We start from the raw sequence: 26,413 nt of genomic DNA, 5'->3' as shown, positions 1-26,413 counted from the left end.
GACWTTTTTTTTTTTATTTAATGAAGGCTTATAATACACTAAAGATGAACAAATATCAAGAATAACGGTTGAAGGGAACTTCTATCAAATCAACACTTTACAACACTTTATCTGCATTAATATGTATTCCATCAGTTTTAAATTTTAGTTCAGATACTGCTACTAATTAGTTTTGGCTGATATTGGAGTATTTTGTATGCCCCATTTATAAAAGCTGTTTTCCCATCTGTTAATAGGTTGGATGTGATTAAAGGACACTTATTTTGGCTGTTGTAAAGGCCAAATCATTTTAAAGCTGCAAATATGTGACAAAATCAGCTAAAGGTTTGCCAAGTTCAGGACCTGAATTTCCTAAAGAGTTGTGATGTCTGCTTCCTTCCCCTCCTGCCCAAARAAACTATCAGTTTTCAGTTATATAAAAGGCAGAAATTCAAACTGCTGTGATAGGTCAACCCTATTACCTATTTGTTTAAGCAGAAATTTCAATAAGCTTTCAATGTGCTTCTGATTTCTAGCTAAAACACTTTTCTACTTCTTGTATACTAATTTTAAAGCATTTCTTCTGAGTGTCCATTAATACAATATTTGAATACCTGTCCTTCTCTTCTCGTCTATCATTTCAACAGCATGTACTAAAGAAGAGTGAAAAAAAAAAAATGCATGAAATACCAGAGGAAAAAAMAAAGAAGAAAAAACAAAGGGATAAGGAATAAGATGAGAAGGACTATCACGGACAGTGATCCAGGAACCATTAGTAGCCCAAAAATCTTCATGGCAAGAGATTTGTGTGCCACATGTTGTGAAATAATTCAAAGCCTTCAGTTCCAACTAAGGAAGCATATTTCAGTGATATGTTCAGCTTAATTGAGAATGTGAAATAGTTTTGTGCAGAAAGCTGAAGAGAAACAACTCCTGAACATCATTTATTGTCTTGCTAGAAGGGTTAAGTGAAATGTAAGGCACAGCAGGTAGGCAAATCTCAACTATAACCTTGACATTTTATRGTATCTGCATAGAACCCAAGCTGACCCTTGTAGCAACAGAGATATGAAAAGAATATTCAAACAGATATTCTAACCCTGGTTGATCTGCATCTCCCTGAATATTTTGTTTGATTGGATTTGGACTGTGATACCAAAGGGAAAAGATCAATAGCTTACTCTAGACYTACTTGCTTCACCTTCAAATTTAATTTTATAAAAAGTAACATAGCGCTACCAAGACACATTAGACATACCACCTGCTTTGTACTACTTTAATGGAAAATCTGTCAAGCACTTTCTTTAATGATTATATGWCTTAAAAACTCAAAAATGAAAGGATTATCACTGAAATCATATTAATCTGCAAAGGATTAACAGCACACTGTTGAAAGACTTCATGAACTGCAAAAAGAGARGATCTGAAATAAAAAAAATGCAGAGAGCTTTTCATATAAACAGTGCATAAAACAAGTAAAGGTTTAAGAAGGAAAAAAGCAAAAATGGATTGAAACAAAGAATGCTGATCTGAAWTAAGTCATTCAGCTTTGAAAAGAAAAACAAACTGTGGAAAATGTGCTAGAAACTATATTATTCCTTACCACTTATACACAGATAATCAMTTTCTTCACAAGTTTCTGCAACCAGATGTACAACTTTGGTTTGCAATTTTAAACATATATAAATACATTATTGGAAACCTCTTGTTTAAAAAAAAATGAAAAAATAGAACATTCTAAACCCAATGAAGCATTAAGAAGGAAGTCTGGAATTCCTACTGATGTAGTCTTGCTTTAGTACATAGGAAGACCACCACAGTTTATAAAATACTACACTACACAGCTTAGCTTTTAAGACTTCCATGCACAGATTTTTTTCTTCCTCCCATTGGTATATTTTCCTTGCTTGTAGGAAATCATGTCCAAGCATCTCTTGTTACCTAACAGCCAAAAGAATTCATTTCATTAAACTTAATACAGTATTTATCCATATTCATTGAGTCACTTCAAGATGTGTTTGATTTTAGCTTTAGTGGGATGTAAGGATAAGCTTAAAGTTAAGCACATATTTAAAATGCTATGCTGAGTCAGGATGGCTGCAACTTCACGCTTACCTGCAGCAAAGTTAAAATTAAGCGTATGTCTAAGTGTTTTGCTGAATAGAAAGAGTGCTGAACTGGAGCCCAGTGATTACTCATAAGTGTCAGCACGTTCTCAACCCAAAAATTATCACTTTACAAGTAAAATCTTAAGATATGCATATATATAATCAATATACGGCTGAGTAGAATTTTGATGACCAGATAATTACCATTAGTGCAGACATACATTAAGAAGATGATGAAAAACTGTTTAAACTCAAAAATACATCTCAAACTCTGCACTCACTATGTACACAGTAATACAGTACGGTAAAACACAGCACTGAAATAACCACGATGCATAAAGACCACCCAACAGCAGATACAATAATAGTCTTAAATTCAGCTATCAGCTTCAATAGGGCCAGTTTAGTTGCYTTAGGATATAAAATCACAATTTAGCATCCTGAGGTCCCTGTGCTGTTAGTGAGAGGTTAGGACACATAAAAGAATCTGATTCATCACAGAAAAGAATTCAGAATCTTCATTCTGGAGTTCTGCAACTTAATGACATATAGAATCTATGGATTCTGGTGGAAATAACATAAATACAAAGATGAAGGCACATTCACACTTCCTCATGCCTTTCACCATTTTCAGTATTAATGACAAGGAGAAAAACATGCTCTGAAAATAAAAAGTCAGTTTCATCTGCCGTAATTGTTACCAAAAAAACAGAATAGGAAGGAAGTACCTGCTTTTCCCTTCTGATTTATCACTAGACACAGCTCTCTTCATTTCGTTGGTCTGGAAATCTCTCATTAACTGGAAAGACAGAAGAAAGAAAAAATTAAATTAAATCAGCAAAGTCTGAGACAGGTTGATTCTTCATCATGTAGACTTTTCTTTTCATACTCAACAATATACAGCCTTGTCTATTACCTACTATCTTCAGCCTCATCTTGCTCTATGGAGATCTTGCTATTTCGGCCCAGCTTCCAAGCTATTTTCCCAGCTTGGAAATGTCACTCGCASTGATTCTTCTTCTGACCTGATGTGCTTGACTTTCATCACTGTACACACTGCTGGCCACCTGCCTCACAGTACACAGGCAAGCTGATGTTTCCTGCTTACTTCTGCATTCCTCCATAGCTAACTTCCTTATTATATTTTGTACTCCCTTTGGTGTTGAGTTAGCAATACCAGAGAACCAGAATGGTCCCACTCTACAGCAGGTGACTTTGAACATTTGTGGGAATAAATGAATGAATTTACTGCAGTATAAATACTATTATTAGGTTATTATATTACTGCTACTATTATAAACACTATATAAAGGTATGTATATACTGCAATACAAATACTCTATAAGTGTAAATACTGCAATATATATATATWTTTTWAAAGTTACTTCAAATATATCTTAAGATTTACAGGGTATTTCTCAAATACTAGCAAGACATTGTCCAAGTGATTTTTGAGTCCTCTTGCCATACTCACCAATAGCTGATTTTGATTATGAGCTGAGAACAGAAACTAATATTCTCTTGTGCATGTGACCCTTCTTTGCCAGGACCAGACCATTTTTTCTGAAATTTGTAAAGTGAGTTTCAAGATTCRTAAGTCAGGTTTTCAGGGTCTTTAAGGTTCATTTGAAAACTGGACCTTTTTTATATGCTGATAAACCACTGATCAGCAGACCACTACCTACAAAGCTTAACACCACACACAACAGAAGAACTTTTCAGGTTAACAATCAGTTCTTAAGTTGGCCACAAAACTTAAAGTTCGTCCCCTTTTAAGGGTAAGAGAAATCATACCACTGCTCCCTGAAAAGAGAAGAGAAATACACACAAAGGTTTTGCTTGCACGTTGTTCCAGCCAAGCTATGTGATACATTGCTATAACAAAAGCGTCAAATGGCTTTGTCTYCTCAGACTCTTGCACACAGAAGACTGCATGTGTTTGACTCAGAATGAGCTGTTCACGCTCCACACTATGATGAGCCACTTGCCAATTGAGTTGTCTCCTGCTTCCCACATGCAAAAGAAATTTAATTGGCTATTACAGCAATCTGCACTCTGATGAGGTTGCTGAGAGGAAAAAAAAAAAGTCTCATGTGAAGGCCACGTACAGTGTTTTTCCTCCAGTCTTCCATTTGTGCTGGTCTACTATCTCAATATGTAGTTACCCTTCAAACAGTTATTCCTCCCTCTAGATATCTCACACCCTCAGCTCATTTGTATTTAGGAACATCCAGAAGTTCACAGTTCCTTTCATTTGCTTCCCAAATTACCTTTCAAGTCTCCAGTATGTGGCCCAGCAAGTTGTATATGCTTTCATCTGAGGCTGCTTCCTCCCTTGAATTTTAAGTTTTATTCTGCCGGAGACAAGGGTGGCCTGCAATAAAGACCTTGCTTCCACTTCACAAGCCACCTGTTATCATCTTCACCAACCTGCCAACTCCTCTATTGCTTCCCAGTCCTGCTGCTCCCCAGCCCACTGTGCCATCTGCACAGCAGGAATTCAGAGATAAACTCACAAAGTGTTAGAAGTCTCAGCTTTGTCTCAGAGCCGGTGCTGCTTTGTGAACAGAATAATTATTCTGAAATAAAAGCAACTTTTATTTAAGAATAATGTCTGCACAGAAAGCTATTTCAGAATTAAGTAAAGCAAACTGATCTATTCCACTTTAGGTGTGCTTGCTCTTGTGCACAGGGGCAAAGATCTATTTGTAACCTTAAATACCTTCCACACAGGATACATATAGCAATAATTGTATCAAACTAAAGAAAGAATGAAAAATGATTCAAAATATCATCTGAGAATATATATTTCTAGCATTTCTTCAATTGTGGAGAAACTGAAATTCAGGACTGATATTTCAAAAAATGGTTATAAATTCTGTCCACATTTTTTAATATTAACTTACAATGAAAYCACACAGACCACTGTAGCATTGAACAAACTGGACTTGCTATCTGAAAGACTGGAAGAGGTGACTAGGGTACAACCAGAGGAAGAGCTCGGCTCATGTACTACAGCTAGTGGTATCGTGCCATAGCACCTCAAGATTATAGTCTTGGTCCAAGGCCCCCATGATTATCTAAATACAATAATATCAGGAGAATTACTAGCCCAGATAATTCACAATTACAGTAAAAAATAAATAAATCAAGAGACAACAGAGGAATACAGACAGATGAAGCAGGACAAGGGAATAATGAAATAACTTTCATCAGCATGATAYGAAATTATCACATGAATGTTGTTTCTGTTACTATTGATAGTTAACAGAATAAAAAAAAATGGATTGAAGAGTTTGTGTGCACCATCTACAAGCAGTTTCTGCCAAGTCCAAGGTAGCACAGGAAGAATGTACACAGTTGACGCTGAACATTAAAACTGGCATTCATTCATCAATGAGAAGAACAGAAGCTCATCGTTGTACTGTAGATCAGATGTGATAGAGTGGAAAAGCATGTTTCGCATTTCGTTCAAATCAGATTATTATTTTCTGTTTAAACTGGTAAAATTGAACCATGGAACCATTTTGCATGATAAACAGTAAAACTGTTTATCAGTCTTGATTCATAATGCCAGAAAGGGCAATTCATGGGTAGCTCTGAATGAGCTTTAGATCTTCATAACTGTCTCCTTTTCTAGGTCAAGCACAAAACTCTACCAAAGTAAAAATTGCAAGCAAACCAGGCTATCATTGCTTTTAAAACACTACAGTTATTTCCTACCAAAGGAAAAGAAAAATCAATAATTCATAATGATGGTATTCTGGTAATGTTACACCTTGTCTATATTGTATTCCTTCTCACGTGTCTTTTTGGAAACACATTTATGAAGAATATTTTAAAGTTTAATGAACCTTTTTTTTTCCTCCTCCTTTCTGTTAATTTTCTAGAGAATACATGAAGCCATTCTAAGAAACAACAATGCCCTTATGTAGAGATGTAAGCAAAACTACAGGCACTTTCGGAGCACATCTTTATCAAGATTCATATGCTACAGTGATCCCTGGTGCCTTCTCACTAAAGACAGACAGTGCAGTCAAACAGGGAAATATTCTAAAAGATCATTTTCTTTCCACATGAAACATGTTCACTAACAAAGACATCTTTGCGAACAACATGCTCTCTAATCCTTCTTGTCTGTACTTTAATCCAGATTAGTTTTTCTTCTTGCTAGATTAGATACTGTATGTGGTTTTCTTCAAATAAATATTCTACAGAGCAAGCGTATATGTTTACATGGTAACTCACCTACAAGAAACATGGGTATTGCATAAAAATTTGAACTGTTGTTGAAAATAGTTGAAAGCATATTCTTCAGAATCTATTGTGAAAACAATGTCACTTCCTTGGCAAGACAAAGTGGTCTTTAAAACACTTCGGAGAAAGTAGCTCAGCCATGTCATCTATACCAATAGAAAAGCACTGTCCTACCTTTAGACAAGCTCATTTGTGTCAGCATCACAGGACATGTCATGATTTTGAARTTCAGATTTGTTGTTGCAGAACAAAACCACGGGATTTTACATAACGGCTATGGCACTTAGGGTGCAGAAAACTCATCTTGGAGAAAACGTCCTGAATCAATCAGCACAAGGACTTCTATTTCAGGTTTTCACAACATACCCAAATACTCCCTTGCATATTTGGCTTCATGAGAGTTAGCATTTGTGTTTTTCTCCTTTTCTCTCCATAGCAGATATTCTAGATTTACAAATATCGACAATAATGCCACTGAAATTAACACATTTCTGGGGGGAAATTGCTCCAGTTGTAGAACTTCAGGATTTGCCTAGGGGCAGGGTATGCTCCTTAGTCATTTGCTCCTTGTAGAGCAAATGTAGGCTTATCCTTGCTGAAATAAGCATCAGTTCAACATAGTAAAATCAGTCTCTGTTACTAATAAYGTTTGCGGTGTAGCACTAGATAGTCCCACTCCCTGAATTCCATAAACTCACCCTGGGACATAGTTTCTCAGCAGTGTCAGCTCATGACACCAAGTTCTTTTTCACTTCTTCCATGGAGACAGAACATACCAGGTTTATCTCATCTCTTACATCAGATGAGCTTAATAATCAAGAAAATATTTCTTTTACAAAAGGTAAGGTCAAGAATTTTGATTCAAGATTAGGGTAAATATACAACATAATTCTAACAAACTTAACGATCGGGTGCCTCCCTGATACTTCATCTCTTTTACCCAGAGCATGCGACCCGGCATGTCCCATGCTGTCAAAGGTAGAAACTTAATACATTTGGGCAATGTTTCTTCTTATGGACATTATTCCTGATGTAAAAACAGACAGGGATGCTGCTTCCAGCCTAACCCATTCGATTTTTCCCCAATATTCACATCCTCACATCCTCCCGCTTTTTTTTTTAATTGATTTCTTTCATATTATTATTTAGATATAGATGCAGGCTATGAACTTTTTACTCAAGAAAGCTTGCAGGCCTTAAGATGGCAAGAGTTACTTCACTCTCTCATTTGATACCTCTATAATATTCTTAGTTAATATCTTACTTGCACCTTGAAAGATATTAACATAAATTCCTAAGACACTGTAATAGGTAGAACATTCTTAAGGCTGCATGTTAGAGCACTCCATAGACACTTATCACTTTGGATACCTTTCAGTTAGCCTACAGTCACCATCAATCTAAGCTTGTAACATAGATTAAATCTGACAACTTTAGGCATGCCATCAGCATTGACAACAGACCTAGAAATACAGCAGTTTCACTGGATTGTCTCTAAAGACATGTTGCCTTTGTCCCTGCCACTGAAATCTTCTGGCATTTTGACTGTTCAGCACTGCTTAACAAAACACTTAATGAAATACTACCAAAAACAGTCTCAGCAACTACCTCAAGAAGTCTACTATACTGTAAAATAAAAGTTAGATTCTGTGCCTTTACTGATGAATGCCATGCAAGAGATCTTTAGACAACCACACTTCTCTACTACAGTTTTCAAACCCTGAAAATACCTGGCACCAATCTGCAGGTTATTTCTTGGGGGCCACTTATAAAATACAATGTTTAAGATRTAATATAAGAAATCTCCAAACGAGAATCATTAGATAGTTAGTACACACAGATTTCTCTAGGGTATGTAGGGACTTACTTTTAACTTATTTTAAATACTATAAATACTGCTTTAAATAAAAATAATKTATGTATTATGCGGTATTTTATACTAAACCAGTTATGAGGCCAAACTGGATCATAGCTCTGGTTTCTCATTATTTAGAAGGTGAAAAAGGAAATAGGTATGGGAGAGACAACAGGGTATGGATCTAAAAGTCTAGGTTGCTGATGGATTTCTTCAGAGATGTGTGTCACTGGTGCACATATTGATTATTTCTCTTCATGTTTGACAGAGCAACAGTGAGCTGGYATGCAGTTGTGATACATCATCAGGAAAGTCAGGAAGACCAAAGTGTCATATAATAGAAGAATAATTGGATGACATTGTCAACTAGCATTACAGAAATTAATTAAACAATATAAAACCCAAGTTTGTAAACCAAGTCCCTAATAAGAAAGAACTACTTTAAGAATTACTTAGTTTAAAATAATGGTGGAAAACATGGATGACTAAGTGAGTTACAGCACGACAATAAGCCATGGTTGGAAGAAATAGAATTCGCCCTAAAAATATTGGGTAACAAAAATCTTAATATCGATCTACAATGTGTCATATTCTGTATCACTCTGGTCACTCAGCATTCCAGTAAGCTGAATTCTCTCTGGATTTTGTGAAGGGAAATAACTGCTAGGATTATTAGGGCAATTAAGGCAATGAATTATCCTACATGAAAAGAAACAAGAAGTAGTTGGACCCCTTTTAAACCAGAAGAACAATGCCTGACAGTGGACACAAATGATTCAAGTGGCAGTGGGTGTGAAAAGTCAAGAAGAAACAATCCTAAAACTAAATGGCAATGCTGGCAAAAAACTGAGCGAGTATAAACTGGTCAAGCCTAGTGAATGAGATTTGTCACTAGTAGAGGAGACCAGATCTGTCTTCCAGTGCAAGCAGGAGGAATGAAGGGAGGATGGGGTGGGGTGAAAACACACAATAACAGCAGCAGAAAATGGGATAATAGTTAATTATTATTAAGAATTATTTCTACTAAGAAACACTTAAACAAGTGCTCCCCTTTTATTTCTTGCAACTTTCAGTCTTCAGAAGAATTTTCTTATGGACTTACCTCTACTAAAAACATTTTATTAAGTAGTAGGATCCATCCACACCCAATATGAATAAAAGACTTCCAAAAGGTACATTCTTATTTAAATTATTTTTTAATATTTAATCTTAATACTCCAAAGCCATGAAATTTTAAAATCTTATCTGTAATAYGCATATTTAAAAACAGTACTAAAAATACTCACTTGGTTTAGTGAAAACAAGGGTTTGTTTTTTATTGTCTGCATACAATACGCACGTTACATAATAAGCTTACATTCACGGAATTTCTACTCATTCAAATGAAATGCATTAAAAGTGAAGCATTGTGGTTTTGTCAAAAGTATTTGGAGCCCACAAGAAACACAAGATATTGGCTAGCCTGGAATTTACTATTTCTTCTCTGAGGTCAAAATCTCGGCTCCTCTAGTAACTTTAAAATTAATTCTCCTGTTTTGATAATAACACTACTCATATATGTCTACCATCACATAAGTCGACCATAGAAAGTTCATTATTAAACTGAAGGAATTTCTAACGTACACAGAACTTGAACTTTTGATGACACTTGACCATTTTACATACCTCCTTGGCCTTCACGTTTATGTGTCTCACTTGAGCAGAGTCCTTCATACGATTTGGTGCAATCACTCCTCTCCAGTCTTGGTATACTTTGTCTGTTGGGAAGATTATTATGTTTAATACGTCATTTATTCAAATTACTTAACATAATTAAGTAGCTTGAGCACAAGTAAATAATCTCTTAGCAGTTTCATTTCCCAGAAGTGTAACTGGGATGTTGACATCTTCTTTCTACAAGGTTAATCAGACGTTTTCGTACTTCAACTTTCCACTTAATACATTCTCAAATTGATCTGGATCCRTGACAAGAAAGACGGGAAAGTCTCAGAACTTGCCTCATATTGCATTACATTTAATTCACTTTCACAAATATTTTCAATTGAAAAAAGGAAAGTTTCACTTTTATCCTGATAACTTTCCATAAAGAGGCCTAAAATCAGCTGGCTGAAACTAGGAACAGGGCTGGCTTCTAAGCTATTTTGAAGATACAGCTTAATCTCTCAYATGACTACAGCTCTACCATAGTGAGTATAAAGTGTGCCTGGTGCTAACTTTCAATTTGGTTCTCGTTATAAGATGGTAATGTATCACATTTATGATTTCCTGAATGGTAAAAAAAGTGTGCGCTACTTTCCTGCGAAAGGCCTTCTGCATTTATAAAAAGCATAGACCTTATCTTACYTGCTTTAATCCCACTATTACTCTATAACGTACACCTATCAAGATATATGTTCATATATACCTTCATATACCATCATTCAACGATGCTTCATTCCCTATTCTTTTAGCTCTATTTTTATTTAGCTTTAATGTTAGTGATAATACAACATCAAGTTGAAATAACTTTAATACATTGAACTGAATATACAGGACATTATACTTCTATCTTATGCATTGCTTTAYACATATTTTAAGTCTAGATTATCACAGTGAACAAAAAAAAATCCCAGAGYTTCTTACGTGAGAGAAGATAGGGGGAAATGTTATAAATGTTATAAAAGTTCCACATATGTGAAAAGTTACAGCAAGAAGCAGAGAAGTTATCCATTCTTATGTTTTGTACTTGGTGTATTGGAGTTGGTGTTAATAATTTCAAAAGCAAATGAGCTCACAAATGTAATTACAATAAATATAAGTACTGTTGCCACTTTTCTTTTTTAAATCCCTTTTTTTTCCACTGTTAGGAAGTAGGCAATAGGTGAAAGACAGAATTTTCAAATCTATCTTTTCTTTACCTATGCAAGTGAGATATGTGTATACCTAACTATTCCTTGTTTATGGTACAGTCCTCTTTTCTAAGAATGTTCTCCTTATTCCTCCTTTTATTAAGGATGCWAAAGGTACTGTACTGTGGTACAAAGGTTAAGACTGAGGACACGTTCACCTCATTTCCTATTCTGTCAGGTAGCCTCTCTAATCTCTTCCGCCATCCTCAGAGTTGCCATAGCTGCCAGCTAGATCCAGGAAGCTCAATAATATAATATAAAGTATCATAGCATCCTTTCTAATACAACATAACGTGAATTCCTTCAGGTCGCTGAAGATAAGTCTCCTGGCTTCTTCCAGGACAATTTCAGTTCCATAATTGCCAAATTACTCCGGATTGATTGACCTCACAGACATTACTTGAAAAAAAAAAACAATAAAACAAAACAACACAGCCCATTCTGCTCTCTACATACAAGTAGGAAACATGCAGATATATGTGTTGTTGAGTCAAGCATTTACATTACAAAGAGAACAGGATTTTCATTCTGGACTTTCATTTATTTGGTTAAGTGGTTTTCCATTTAGTGGGATGGATTTTATAGCTCCTAACTCCGTGAAWGTATGACTGAGTCATAAGTAAGTGTGCTTTGTAGTGGATTAAGTCACTTTTAAAAACTTCGGTCAACTAAGAAACATTTGAAAATACTGTCTAGCTGCTCTCAGCAATAATTTCTCCCCTATGAAGTGATGTCGTATTTGAAAAAAGTCTCTGAGATGCTCAGATATGCAAGATAGAGGAATCATGTAAAGACCAGAAGTAAATACCCTAACAAAGAGCAACACAGATAAGTTCAAATACACTGGGGCTCTCTACTTACACTGTATGTTCCTCCAGCTTGGCAAAGTACTTTTCCATCAGGCATATCATCATTTACCTTGGATCCTAACAACTTAATAAATATCAGCAGTAACAAAAAAAGATTGAAGAGGTGAGGAAAAAAAAGTTTACATCACTTCTTTGATTCCAGAGACCAGTGAGTTAAAATTCAATTTAACAAACAAATGTTATGCTTCTTACTCAATTTTGTATTTGGTTTACACAGAAGTCACCTTTGTCCTTTATACTTTCCCGGGTTCTCTGACACTTACTGAACTATCATGTCTCAAAATAACAACTTCTTCTCCAAATTTCTGTCATGCTCCATTTTGATATAAGACATCTTTCTCCAGTCATTTTCCATAGAGCATTTCAGTAAGATTAGCCAGAAGTGCTTTTAACCTTCATGGACTTTTTAAAGTCAGAGATTGTTGCAAGAATCCTGTGAAAGCTCATCTCACATCTATGTGAGCCAATAAACGGGTGAGAAAAGTCACAGTTTAAATCAAACTTCTCACATAAGCACTCTTTTTCCCAATGACCACTCAGCTCCATAAAATGAGTGTTAGAGAGGAGAGGAGGAAGTTAATGAAAATTCACAGCTAGCTAATGCCTTTTTAAATAGGACACTCAGTTTTAATCTCTAGCACTTAGAAGCAATTATTAGTAGCAGATAGAATTAGCAGTTCATATTTTGATTATATGTGTAACTTAAATGGAGAAGAYCCTATTTTAATTATTAATTCTTGGAAGATTAATTTAAACCATTTAGATTTTGTTGATTTTGTCTATTAAGTCAGTTTAAGAGTGCAATGAAACAGTGAACAGAAAATGTGGTGCTCAGRGTCCCCTTTATATTCATTCCCCTTTAAATAGTCTGAAAATATGAAGTGGACAAAGTGCATGAGGTTGAAGTATAGTGGCTATTGCAGTGCCAGGATATCATACATAAGAATGTGGCTCATTAGACCAGCAAAATATGAAATTGTATTCCCTGTCTATATTACAACTTCCATCTAATCTATTTTTAATGCAATTACACAACAAAAAAATATTTTATGTATGTCTCAGATGGCTAAGGTTGCAATAAAATAAGGACATTTTAATGCAATTCTATATTTTAAATACTGTGTTTCACATATTTACATACATGCATAATATAGAATTATATACATAGATAAGAGTTGCTAAAAACAACTTGAGTATAGCAACAAAGTTACTAAATATACCAGAATAAAATCAAGTCTTTGAGATTTTCAGGTAATATAAAGTGTTTAAGGTCTCATTATAAATCTAAAATACTTTTTAAAAATATAATATTGCGGTGACATAGTACCTTGCTACATGTTTTTTTTCAAAATTTCAAAAAGTGAAAATACTTGTCAAATATTTTTTTCCCTGACACATTTCTTTGAAGCCGATTTTAAAGGTATACAAGGACTCAGATATCTGTCCAATGGTTTTTTTTTTTTTGAGTGGTCTAAGAATGTCTAGTTTCATACAGATCATTACGAATTAAAAGCCTGATGGGATTTCATAAAATGCCCAGGGGCCAGACTCRCTCTTGATATGTATAACATTACTAAAGTCTGACTTCATAACCTCAATTTTCTATTTATAAACGTGTTAAATTTACTCGTCTCTTCCACATGTAGAATGCACACTTTACAGAAACTTGACAGAAAGTTCCTGGGCCCACATGTAGGTACAACAYGTAACATAATGCAAAAATTACCCTGTTTCTGTTCGCAGGCTCTTTTATCTCCAGTCTTCAATCTTTGACATTTCATTCTCAAYATTCACTTTCAGACAGCCGCATTTTTACCTTACAGGTACTCAGGTAAGTGAGGTTTAACTAGGACACAATGAGAACACACAACTTCCATGTTCCCATGCAGATACATTCTTATACTACTTCAGAGCTTGTTAAAAGAGTTCTCAGATAAAGAATTTCTGGTTTTGGAGTTTAGAAATAATGGAAATTCTTAGTCTATTTCTAACAACCTCATAGAATATTTGTTCCCTGAGACACAAGGGAATTTACTATTTGGCATGTACCCAGTCATTCTTTTAAAAACCCGGTTATCTTAAAATAAGAATATTTTATGCACTCCTTTCCATTGAACCATTATGAAATAWCCTTCTATATACTAAACAAATACACATATTTAGCAAATAGTTTAGTCGCTAACTGAAGACGTCAATTTGTTTACTAGAATGTACCAGACAGACTTGAATAGAGAAAAATTAGGCCTCTGAGAGCGCTCTTACAAAGGTTTGCTTTTCAGAGTTGATATTACAAGTAATTAACTTGACATTTAATAAATGACATTTCTAAGAACTGCTAAAGCACACTTAACAGGCAAACAGAAGAACCTTGCTTTGTTTCAGAAAGGTAGTTGCATTGTTGCACATTTTAAATAAAGTGCTTTTGCCAGTTAACACTGAAAACATTTACATGCATGAAATACTTGAAATAATATACTCTATGTAGACTGAAGTTTCTATTACGGCACTTTCTGCTTAGCACAAATTCAGAAAAAATGTCTTGTGGCAAAGCTGGTACAAACTGCAATTGAGTGGGCTCATGCTACAGTTACCACAAATTAATCCTTTAAATCATGTGTTTTGTTCTAAGCGTATTACAAATCATGCACAACTCAGTCTACACTTCCCATTTTGGTAAAAGTACATACGAGAACATATGTTTAAACTATACTTTAGTTTTTCTAGGCTTTGGAGTTGAGYTTAACAGTGTCCAAAAATAACAATGCTTTGAGGAATCAAGAATGTACCTGTTGGTCCAGTTTTCGAACCCTGAAGAAGTCTGTTTACATGCAACACATTTGAAGCATACACAGAAAATCTCAAGAAATACCTCCGAATTTTGGTTGCACTTCCTGCCTGTGTTAAGGAAAATGTGAAGTGCTTATACTACGTAAGGGTTGTATCAGCTTTATCCTCATCCATTAGAAATCCTGAAATTTCTTCCAAGTGAACGTATTTCGAAGTCTCATTCATGCAGTTTGGCTGCTCACCCACGGTGATGCTGGCGAGGGACCCACTAGGGGTTTCCCACCTTGTCAGGCAAGAAAACAGAGTCTTCAACCAGAAATACAGCTAAAAAAAATCAGGCTTCGACATTACATTTGCAAATGGTACTTTTGACAAATTTCTGCTTTAAAAAAAAATGTATATATATGAATTTTGCTTCTCGGTTTAAACATGGAGCGAGGACACCTGCAAAGGCCCCCTATTTAAAAGGAACAGCGAGCAAAGTCATTGGCCATTTCTTTCTAAAGCCAGAGCACGGTGCTAACTTCACCTACTGAGACGGGCAGTAGATCAGTGCCTGGCTTGCTGTGAATGCATTAGCATGTCTTCAGGAAAAAGTATGAAAACTTGTTAGAAATCTGTACTGCACAGTGTATGACCAATAGACAAAATGTGAAATGTCAGCATGACTGAAATCAATGCCAAAATTCCTGTCAATTTTATTCTTGGTAATTTGTGTGGAAATACATGCTGTTTTCCCTTTCGTCATTTCCTTCTGCAATTCTTTTATAAGCATACATTTTATATAAGATATATACATACATACACACACGTATGCATAGATGACTGCAGGTTCCATAGAACTGTACAAATACAGCTTGCAAATAATGAAAATATTATACCACTAGAGGGGTTCACTTTCACCAGAACAATATTGGATTTAGAGTTTCACAGTGAACAAAGCAGAAGTAAAGCCAGCACACACCTGAATACATTGGGAGTCCCTCACTGGCACTGAATAGGCCCAGGGATATTGATGTCCCTAATATTTCCAGTTCAGAAAAAACATTGCATCTCCATTCACACCTAGTATAATCCCCATGGCCACCCCTTGCYGGCCTCTGTTCCCTGCTTTTTCTCTCCAAGACTGATCCTACAGCTAATCTYTCCCACTTCATCCCCTGACACAGTTGATCCCACATCTCAGTTGATCCAGCTCAATCCTAGCTTCCCTCTAGAGCCCTATTTCATAGCCTTTATTTATTTCCATTATATAAATCTTCCCATTAGTTAAAGAACTCACTTTATGCCCACAAGGCACTTCTATGGGCTTCTTTTACTGAACTAAAAATGCAAAGAGCAGGGAAAAACATCTCATATGAATTACATTCCCTTAGAAAAAGCCCTTTGAACCGTCATCTCCCTCCTTCCCCCACCTCTTGTCACCATGGGTTATTTTTCAAATGTGCTTTCACAGCAGCTCTTCACTGGAGTGAATGGTACTACTTTGGGACCTTGGCATTTGTGCAGTAATTACTATTGTTCAGCCTTGTATTTAATAGGCAAGTGAGAGGACTASTAAAAATACAGCAGCGCACATGAAGATTGCCTAGAACTCCCCCTAGAAATACATAAAGATCCTGCAGTCCCCAAAGCAAACCCTGTTCCATCCAGCAGAACTCTTCTGTTAAACTGTACTGCAAAAATATTGAAGCAGAATAAATGGAAGAATTGAGACTGCAGTTCAGACCACCACAGCTTTTGTCAGAACAAAAGCCTATTTTATCACTGCTTCCAATTGATATTGTTTTAATAAATTCACAATCAAGCTACCTCTAATTTACTCTACATCGCCTTTGATTGTAGTGATAAAGAAAACATGAAGGTCCTGAGCAACACACTGACTTTCATAAAGACCAAATTCATTTCCCATCTTGTAATATGAAGTTTCCTTGCCTCTTTTTTTATGCTGCAAGTTGTATTGAAAAACATACTGTTTACTTGCAGTACTACAGYTCTTTTTTCAACTTTCTTTTCTCCAAACCCTATTTCCAATTTATAATTTCCTCCATRAAATGAAACAATATTTCACATACTTTCCTATGAAAAAGCCCATCAGCTGTATATTTTTATGTTATTAAATCAGTGTGTGCTTTTTTTTCTTTTCCTGAATGATATATKATCATAACCTGTGAGGAATCAAACAAGAAAAATAACCCTTTCCAGAGGTTCCTGTTGCGAGCMATCACAAAACAGCACCCACGAATTGGGGCAGACTGTTTAAAAGTACAGTTGTACTAGTGCTCATTACCAGCAACCCCACCATTTAGAAGCACTTTCTGACAAAGCAGCTACACTGTGATCTAAAAACATGTATCTTCATCTGACACTTTTTTTTTTTTGATATAAAAATCGGTCATTTCTTTAACACCATAAGTAAAATACAGGTGCATAAGGCACACAAAAGCAATTTGATTGTTCTTTAAAAAACTACTTCTGTGTGTTGAAATTGAATCTTAGTCTTGATTTTTTCCACACTCTCATTCTAGCCAAATGCCACTGAACAAAGGTCCTTTTCTTATTTCAGAACRGAATTTATTTTCTAAAATGGTGATCCACAAAGGAATTAGAGCTAGGGTTATGCTTCTGCCTATGCCCAGCAACTAAGCAGCATCCCTTTAGAGAATAAAAAGGGATSTGGGCGTCTTCCCACTGAGTGCACGCTCAGAAGGCAGCGCAGTTTGCAACAACCCCTAATTAAATGTGAGCCAGAGCCACATGCAAAGGGCTCCAGCTTTTGACAGCCCTTCAGTTCTCAAGACCAGATTTGCAAAACTGCTCAGCTGTCATGGATAAAGCTGCAGCATCCAACACTTGGCCTTTCAGTTTCTGGCCTTTATTGCAACAAGCCATTTATTCAGGAAACAGATTTCTTGTTAGTATCATCTGTTAAAACAGAGTAGGAAAATTAATTTTCTCGGTAGAAGTTATTTTTCAAWCAAGGTATTCAAAAGTGTTAAAATTGATTTTTTTTTCCATATAGGACCTCTCTGTAGAAAATTTAGGTTTGACAAATATTTATAGATTTATAGTTTCTGTGATGTTATCTTCTGTCCCTTACTAACTCTATCATAACCAAAGTAACAAGGATTTGGGAAGTGTACACTGCTTCAACTCAGTAAAGGAGCCTTATTGGCCAGGATGAGCCTTTCCAGAGGCATCAGTACTACTGAGCTGACTGTGCCCAGGCATAAAAGCTGTTTGTTCATGCAGGTGTTCCAAGCAGAATTTTAGTCTCTCAGTGTGTAAATCAGAGAGCTCACGTGAAGATTCAACATTGAATGTTGTCAAAATGTTCACGGAGTCTTTCTTAAACCACATCTCCATACATGTGAGTGTTGCTGCCAGCCCTCCTCATCGAAACTGGTCATCACTCCCGCATCACAAAGTCCAGTTTCCAGCTATTTAGACTAACTTCAACTGAAACATATACATCCTAAAGTCTTCTAGACAAAAACTGAATTCCAACTTGCAGCCATTTTTATGCTAGGAAATAATTATTCTATATGACAGAAATAGAGGGGGGCAACAGGCTGAAAAAGCTGAACTAAGTTCAATTCAATGCTTGATGATGACTCATGTCTGTTCATGAATAAGGATGAACCAAGTCAATGCAAGGTTTCTGGCATTATTTCCTTATCATCAAATATGTTTGATTTCTCACATATTTGTCATCTACTCCTTTGGCTTGGATTGGTTTTGGCTGATAGAGATAGGCTAGAGCCATGATTTAACTCAGTCTACCTAGCTCATTGAAAGAGAAATCTTCAGCATGCAATCACCTCTATATGAGGAATAACAGCAGAAATCAAAGAGAAAAACAGTACAAGTTCTGTTCCAAAGATGTCACACTAGATAGAAGGAGAAATGAAAAGCAGGCTCCAAGTCAACTTGCAAGCTCTTCAGGCACCTACAGGCCACAGTGCTCCTCCAGAAGGAAAGAAAGGTCTGCTGCAGTTTGCACTGCCTTAAATTCATTTAGTTCCCCTGTGCCCTAATACCAGTATGAACTTAAAGAAGGATAGAAGAGAGCAAAAGAGCCCCCTTAATTCCTCTTCCCCCAGTTTTTCCTCACCTACAGACTTTCACACTTGTGAAAATTCTCCTCTTGGTCCTGAAACAAGACTGAAATGCTGACAAAATGTGTGCAATCTCTCTGTTACACAAGATGTTAAGATCTCTGACAGGTCATGGAAATACTATAAGGTGTTATACTAATCATCTCACAGAACATTACCAAATGTTGTTATTCTTGTTATTTATGTTTGACAAAGTGCAAGTCGATATTTATTTAGCATTAGCAAATAAAAAGATAACATCCATTCTGCACTATCAGCCTAAGCTGATTCTGCAGGCAAAGCAGATCAGCAGATCTCAGGTATTCATGTGTACTTCTATGTATGCCTAGTTTTTAAAACACACTGATATGGATCCATAAGAACATACACTTGTTTTCAGTCTTAAAGCTCTTGCCTCAATTTAACAGAATGAATTATTTAGCTTTCTTAACAGTGCCTCTCCTACAAGAGGAATGACAATTTGTTCATTTCCAGAAGATATGGGAAATGTTCTGGTCCTTTTACTTTGTAAGACAGCTGGACTAGAGTAATTTATTAAAAACATTTTAGAATTAATCCTGACTTTTTTTTTTTTAACTTAGGTATTCAGCAAGTTTGACAGTTGCTTGAGTATAGTTTGAAGAGCATTGGTAATAATTACTGAATAAATCATTAGAAAACATATTTTCCTTGGATGTTGCTAGCTATTACCATCACTATTTAAAAGTTCCTATTCCTGAATTCAGTGAGCATATGAAAAATTCATTTGTAGCTTAAGTTGTTGATAGATGGCCTGCAACTTATGTTCTTTAGTTAAGAGCTGAAATGCACTTAAAGCACAAAACGAATTTTGAAAATCTTTTATTTGAAATTCACACTTTTGCAGATACTGTGAGTTATTATAAGACTCTCAGTACAGATGTAACAAACTAAATCACATAGCATGCTTTGATTCAACTTTCACCACAAGTAGTATACATGTACAGGATGTCTAATACCAATAATCACCTATTATGCTTTAAACTATGCTGTTAAACTACGTTCCTCTGTTTTCCATTCATTGTAAGCATTCACATAAGGAAAGCAGAGATTTGCATACATCCAGGGTTTGCCCACACTTATCAGCAACAGAACCAGAGCCTATGTTTCTCATCAATAGATCCAAGAAGGCCAATATCACAAAGTCCTAACCGTGTACACACATTGCTAAGTTTGGGTATTTATTTTCAAAAACGAAAACTGCAAACTGTTACCAAAAATTGCGCCATTTAACATTACAGCTCTCAGGACACCATAGAGGTTTCTATTTATGTGCATAGCATGAGTGGTGGGAGCAGACATCAATCTCGCTTGCTAGCAGACCAAGAATTAAAAGTAATCCTGTAGTGAATAGGCTAACTGGTTGCTTYCTCCTTGTAACGAAGGGAGCACCAAAGCACAAACTGCAATTGAAAACTCCCCTAGCCTAGATCAGTTTTCTTGTTTGTTTTTATCAAAATGTATATTGTATAATGTGTAAACGCATTATGAAATGTAAGTTACCTGCATCCGAAGGAAAAACAGATGTTAACTCATTCTCAAAACCTGATTGTTTCAGTATCCATTGCCTTTTATAGCTTTACATCTCTTTACACCAAGGGTGTACAGTGCAGAGAACCAAAAAACAGACCAATTTGCTGTTAGCAATAGCCAGTCTGGGGACCTTTAACTTCACTAAATTAAGAAAATGGTTAGTGACTATCATGATTAAGAGCCCAGTTAAGTTTTTGAGAGTCCTAGGAGGCCTTTACACTAAACGCATTTTTGTTATTATTTCTGTTTATCAAGGAAAACTCAGGTCAGAGAAGTGTCTTATTTTCGCAAGAGTCAGATACCTTACCTATCTCTCAGTGCCCTTGGACTGAAAAAGATGAGATTAAGTAAATTCCTCAGGTTACAAAAGCATTAAGTACTCAATTTTGCATCAGAAGCTTTTACTGCAGATCTCTCTTCACAGGCATTATTTTTAGTGAGTTTCCACAGAGGAAAAGGAGTTCAGGCTGCAAGCTGGTTCTCCAACTACAGCAGCTCAGGCTGGTGAAGAGTCAGCACAAGCTGAGATCAGGGTTCAAGCAGGGAATGGTAGAAAGGACAAGGCCCAGCTGAGGGTCAGGGCCAGACCATTCAGCCAGATGTGGATTAAGCAGACTGTTTGGATGCAGGAAGCAGTTGGGATAAGAGGCAGGACAAAGTGATACTTATATGAAAGTCAGGATCAGGAATCAAAGCTACAGTGGTTAGAGGCAGGATGATAAACCAGAACTTGACAGCAGTACTGTCCATCAGCCAAGTTCTTGGTACATGCTCAGGTGCACTAAGTAATATGTGTAATAGCTGTCAGCAAAACACAGTAAGTGACCTTTCACTTTGGATTTGAATGCTGGAGGATAAGGGTGTCAAGTAACCTTGCAAAGACTGTTCTTTGGGAAAGAGGTTAGAAGATAAATACAGAATGGCATTCACTGGGATATGTGGAGGTATAGAAAAAACTAACAAATACAAGAAAAATTTAATTTGGTGAGTTTCAAGACGTTTGAAGTTTTGGAGAAAATTAAAAAAATAAGGTGTTCTTTAAAAATACCTCAGGCTCTCAAAAAACTCAGCATAACTTTTGCTTCCTAATACGCTTTACAGACATATATATATATATATATATTAGACCTTTTCTGAGAGCAAGAGTAGGATTTATTCTTTACCTTTGTATGTGATCTTAAACTGAGGAAGGCCACATGGTCTAGAAGAAGCAATAGGTAATTCAAAGGATCTGTTTTAAAAATAAAAACAGAAGAAAATTTGATCTACTCTATTTCTACAAGATTAAACACTGAGCTCTCACACCACGTAAAATATCACTTTAAAATATACTCTTAACACTTCAAATAGGAGTCTTAATGAACCTATGGAATAACCACTAGATTTGAGGTTGGGGATTTGCTAATTGGAGAGTCTGTAATTTTTAAATTAGTTGTTCTAATTAGATAGGCCTAAAAGTCATTACACTCTAAAAACCGCTTTGCAATAAAATGAAATAAACTAATGGCTTCAGTCTCGTTCTTCATAGACAGACTTTTTTCATTCCAACTGTGAGCAGTTCACACTTATGTTGGTGTAAAGTGAATGAATGGAAGTATGAAAATATTATCTATGGTGGCACCAGAAGAGAGATTTGTCCAAAGTGGGAAGCAAGTCTGGGCTAGTGGCATTGCCTACAGATACCTTACTGCTGTTAAACTGTTAAATGATAACTATTGAGTGAATATTAAGCAGCATAAAACTAGGAGAATGAGTCCTGTGAATTTTTATTCTCTTTTGGGGTGTTTGGAAACAGGTTTATCCTATTCTTTTCTACCTGACAGTGCTCTTTTGCTATTTTGTTGTTGTTGATTCCTCCCTAATCCCTTCCCTCATTATGATAATACTTCCCCCTTCCATCTAGCTGCACACAAGGACTTGAGTAAGGAAAGAGGATACTAAGCAATGGAAAGACTGTAAAATCAACAGATAATCATTTTAGTAAATATATGAAGGTTTGTTCTTTTCTGATGTATCCATACAGTTAAGGAAGATGGAAGGAGGAGCAAATGAGAAGTCTTTCATAAGCTGCAATTCAGTTTTCCTTTGGGGATTTCTGGAAAGAAACAGGCAAAGCTCACTGATACATCTAAAGTGTCCTGTGAGCAGCTATTTCTACTGTGCTCATTCCAAGGCAAATACAATTACCCTACTAAACAGATAAAACTGTAAATCTCCCAGATTACACACTTAGGGGTCTATATTCTTCCACCAATATTCTAAACTGCAATTCAAAATTTGAAAATATTCCACTAAGAATGTTCCTTAAAGTGCTAAAATTCAGATTATAAGAGGAACTTATTGCCAACCGTTTTGAGGCATTAATGTAAGGAAAGGTGTCTGAAGTGATGATACGGATGTATGAGAAATCTTTTGAATTATCAAAAGCAGAAAGCAACTTTGGTGAGGATTCAGTTCTCAAAGTATCTGCCAAGGCTGCATAGCAGCATCCATGCGGGGTTAGAGCTGCTCCTGTGGGTCTTCATACACACGGTCCCACCAGAGTGCAGGGCTGCAGCCGGGAGCTGAGAGCTGCACGGCCTCGACCCGGGCTGTATCAGGAGAGCTGCGGCAGCCACAAGGGAGGGCAGCGCCATGACATGATTGGGCCATGATGGAACAGAAAGAAGGGAAAAGCTGATCTCTGTTGCCAGGTTCAGGTTATAGCCTCACCTGTTCTAAACTAGCACTATTTTATTGAAGTCAAGGCAGCTCAGTAATTTTCATCCATCCAATATCTTGTTTTTTTTCCCTTATTATTTATAACTATGGGGTGAACAGGAGATTGGTTTTGAATATGAGCAACTAGATTCTCCACTGTCTCCACTATGATCCCAAGCATGAAGGGAGAAACAGAGAGAACAGAGGCAGTTGGGTGGAGCTCTCTGATCCTGCAGCAGCAAAAGCCAGCCCTGCTCACAAATAGCTCTAATTCACACCAACTTCCACCGATTCATCTAACTCTGCGCTCTCAGTGACATGGAAACAAGGGGACTCCACTACACTTCTCCCTGATTTTAGCCCTCAGATTAAGTTTCAGGTCTACTCTAGCAACTGAAATTTATTACTGAAAAGACTGCTTATCTTGCATTCTTCAATGAGATTGTAGAAACAATCTACATATTTAAGAGGCAATATTAATTCCACAAGCAATCAAACAGAATTTTTATTCCTAAATTTCACAGAACTTGATGACTTAGATTACACAGGTTTTGTAATTTCTTTTATTATTTATAATAAAAGTTTTTWAAATATAATTTATAATTAAAAATACAAGTATAACAAAATCCTATTAAAAATCATGGACAAGTTATTTGTGTCTCAGAGATGAAACTAGCCAGTTATTTCAGGTCTTACCTGAGAGATGGAAAGTTGGCATTTTTCTCAGTCTCCAAAGCTCTACTCACCGAGTCAATCTTGAAGAACAACTCAGTTACACTTATTTCCTCTAAAAAAAGACAAGCAACGTTAGGGAGATGTAAAATATATTGTTTCATACACAAACAGTCAGCCCAAGAAAGACACTAAGTCATTATGTTTTTTTACAGGAAAAATTACAAGAACCTTCTCCGGGAAACGACAAACACATGCCCACACTGCAGACATTTTCTCTAATGTCACTCTGCAATTAATTTTGAACTCCAAATCATTATGCAAGTCGACCACACACTCCACAGAGCTATGTTTTATATTCACAAGCATAGAGAAAACCAAAACACTTTTAAGCACAAAAACTGCTTTAGAATAGATCTCATTAGGAATGTACAAATGCAGCAATTGTTTTAGAAGATCCAAAGATAGCAAAAACACTCAATAGACTTCAAATATGGGTACACTATAAAAACTCCTTCCTTTCCCCTAACTTGTCTTATCCCTCCATAAGCTTTTCTTACAAAATAAGAATATGTCCTCTGTACTTACTTCCCCAAATTAACATATTCTAATTGTGTTGTGCGTTATTGTTCAGCACACAACATATTTATGTTTTATATTTTATATTGTGTTCACTTACGAACAGGCATATTTTGTTTGTTTGCTGTATTGTTTTAGTATCTCTGTAATCACACCACAGTGCAAGGGAAGAACTGAAGGGACCAGGCAGAACTGCAGAGGCTCCTTCCTCCGAGCACCATCCACCCCGCTTCAGCACACTGGCAAATGCATCCTTGCTTCTGAAGTGAGATTCAGGCTTTCCATCAACTATGACTGATCATATCAGCTTCTCTTACCTCAATCCAGCAAATGCAACCTGCATCCACTCACAGGGGCAGCTCTCTCCCTGGGAAAACACCCATGAAAAGCCTGGCAAAAGACTCATGCAAAGTCCTCCGGCATTCAAGTATGAAAAAGGAAAAAGCTACCATCAAATCATGTAGCTCCAATACGTGGAGTGCCAAACCTGGAGCAGTAAAGATGGTATGCAGCAGCACAGAAATAAGATGTTCCCTATGATTTTTTTTTTTTTTAATTTTTACATCATTTTGTCCAGGGATCATTCCCCTACTGTTTAAAATATGTACATGTTGATTCAACACACGTTATCAGTTTTTTTTTTTCATGTTCTATGTTATAGGCAAATTCACATGCTCCATCAGGACAGTTTTATTCACTTCACATTGAAGATACAAGGGAGACCGGCCTTCTCTATTTTGTGGTATATCTTCCATTTTGTGTTCAGTAGGTTTATGAATTTTCGCAAACTCCATTTTAAGCAGACTGACCCTAAACCCTCTATCCTTTGAGTTGCACAACTTTCAGCCTCTTGCTTCTTGTGATTATTAACATTTCATTAGCTCCCCAATCAACACAGAAAATTTGAATTTCAAATGTAGAAGTCAAGCAGAAAAATTCTCTCAGTGACATAGACCTTTCAAGCTTTCTTTATGTATCATCATGCACACAAAAAGGCTTCACAGGATATCTTTGAACTCTCCCAGCACATGGCACTACTGCTCCRAATGCCAGGTAGGCATCTTCTATGAGATGACTTAATATTAGTRTAAATCACAAGGCTCTTCTTGCTGATATTCTGTCCTCTTTACACGCCAGTTTGCAACATCTCTCATATTCTGGCACTTCCATTTTATACTTCACAGTTTTACTGGCACTTTGAGCTTTGAAGGATAGCTCATTTATTTGCTATATTTAGATGCCACAAACCTTTGAATACACTACACAGATGCAGAACAACAGTGATGGAGTAATGTCACGCACAATTCTCCCGCTAACATTCCAGAAATGGATCCAGAAAATTGCCCTTTGACTAGAGTCCCCAAACCAGCAGTACTGCCAAACTGCAGATTCATGAAACTTCATTCAAACATCAGCCATTCTGATATCAATGCACAGGGGGCAGCATTTTGTGATGACATTCCTTCATGATTTAATATAATGTCTCTGTAAGATCCCTCTCTCGTATAGCCTCTACACAAACACGTGTGTAAGCATGGCAAAGAATGGTTGTGTCCTTCCTCCCGTACAGATTCCTTCCCAGCCTTCTTTCTTCAACCACCTCTTAAAGGAGGGTCTTTTAGGTCACTGCTATTCCCTGAAAATACTCCTTCCTTTCCTGGGTATCTACCCCATCTTTCTTCTCCTTTCCCTCTCTATATCCAAAGCCACTCATTGCAGTGGACAGCAGGCTGCAGTAAGTAGGTCTGCAAGAATATACACAGAGGTTCAAAACCAGAGGCATTACTGTCTCTAAATGAAGGAAGATAATGAAAGGAAGGGTTTGGTCATGTCCTGAAGGAAAACAAAACAAAACCAACCTCATCAGCTATTTTTCAATATATGCTGCAAGTCCCAAACAAATCTGCATGTTAAAAAAAACATGGGCTGACAAAAGGGGTCTGTTTTTGCAGCAGTGCAGCTGTTAAGCTCAACTAAATAATCAATAATAATTCTCTCGCTTTTTACAAAGCGCAAGGACCTTATTTGCTACAAAGTACAACAATTTAAC

General features: G+C 36.4%; 1 protein-coding gene across 1 annotated transcript in view; it reads right to left on the bottom strand.

The window, feature by feature from the left end:
* The window catches only part of IQCM (IQ motif containing M), a 54,595-nt gene that overhangs the window by 25,291 nt on the left and 2,891 nt on the right, over nucleotides 1–26,413 (bottom strand). The window contains exons 2-5 of the mRNA XM_026042583.1: nucleotides 23,809–23,899; nucleotides 21,576–21,643; nucleotides 9,865–9,956; nucleotides 2,816–2,886 (exon numbers count right to left, since the gene is read on the bottom strand). Coding sequence (XP_025898368.1) covers nucleotides 2,816–2,886; nucleotides 9,865–9,912 — 119 coding nt within the window. The 5' untranslated portion in view covers nucleotides 9,913–9,956; nucleotides 21,576–21,643; nucleotides 23,809–23,899. The remainder of the gene's footprint in view (nucleotides 1–2,815; nucleotides 2,887–9,864; nucleotides 9,957–21,575; nucleotides 21,644–23,808; nucleotides 23,900–26,413) is intronic.

The sequence above is a fragment of the Nothoprocta perdicaria genome, unplaced genomic scaffold (genome assembly GCF_003342845.1).
Source record: "Nothoprocta perdicaria isolate Ctin4 unplaced genomic scaffold, notPer1 scaffold_31, whole genome shotgun sequence".
Lineage (NCBI taxonomy): Eukaryota > Metazoa > Chordata > Aves > Tinamiformes > Tinamidae > Nothoprocta > Nothoprocta perdicaria.
This window is presented reverse-complemented; position numbering and strand designations above follow the sequence as displayed.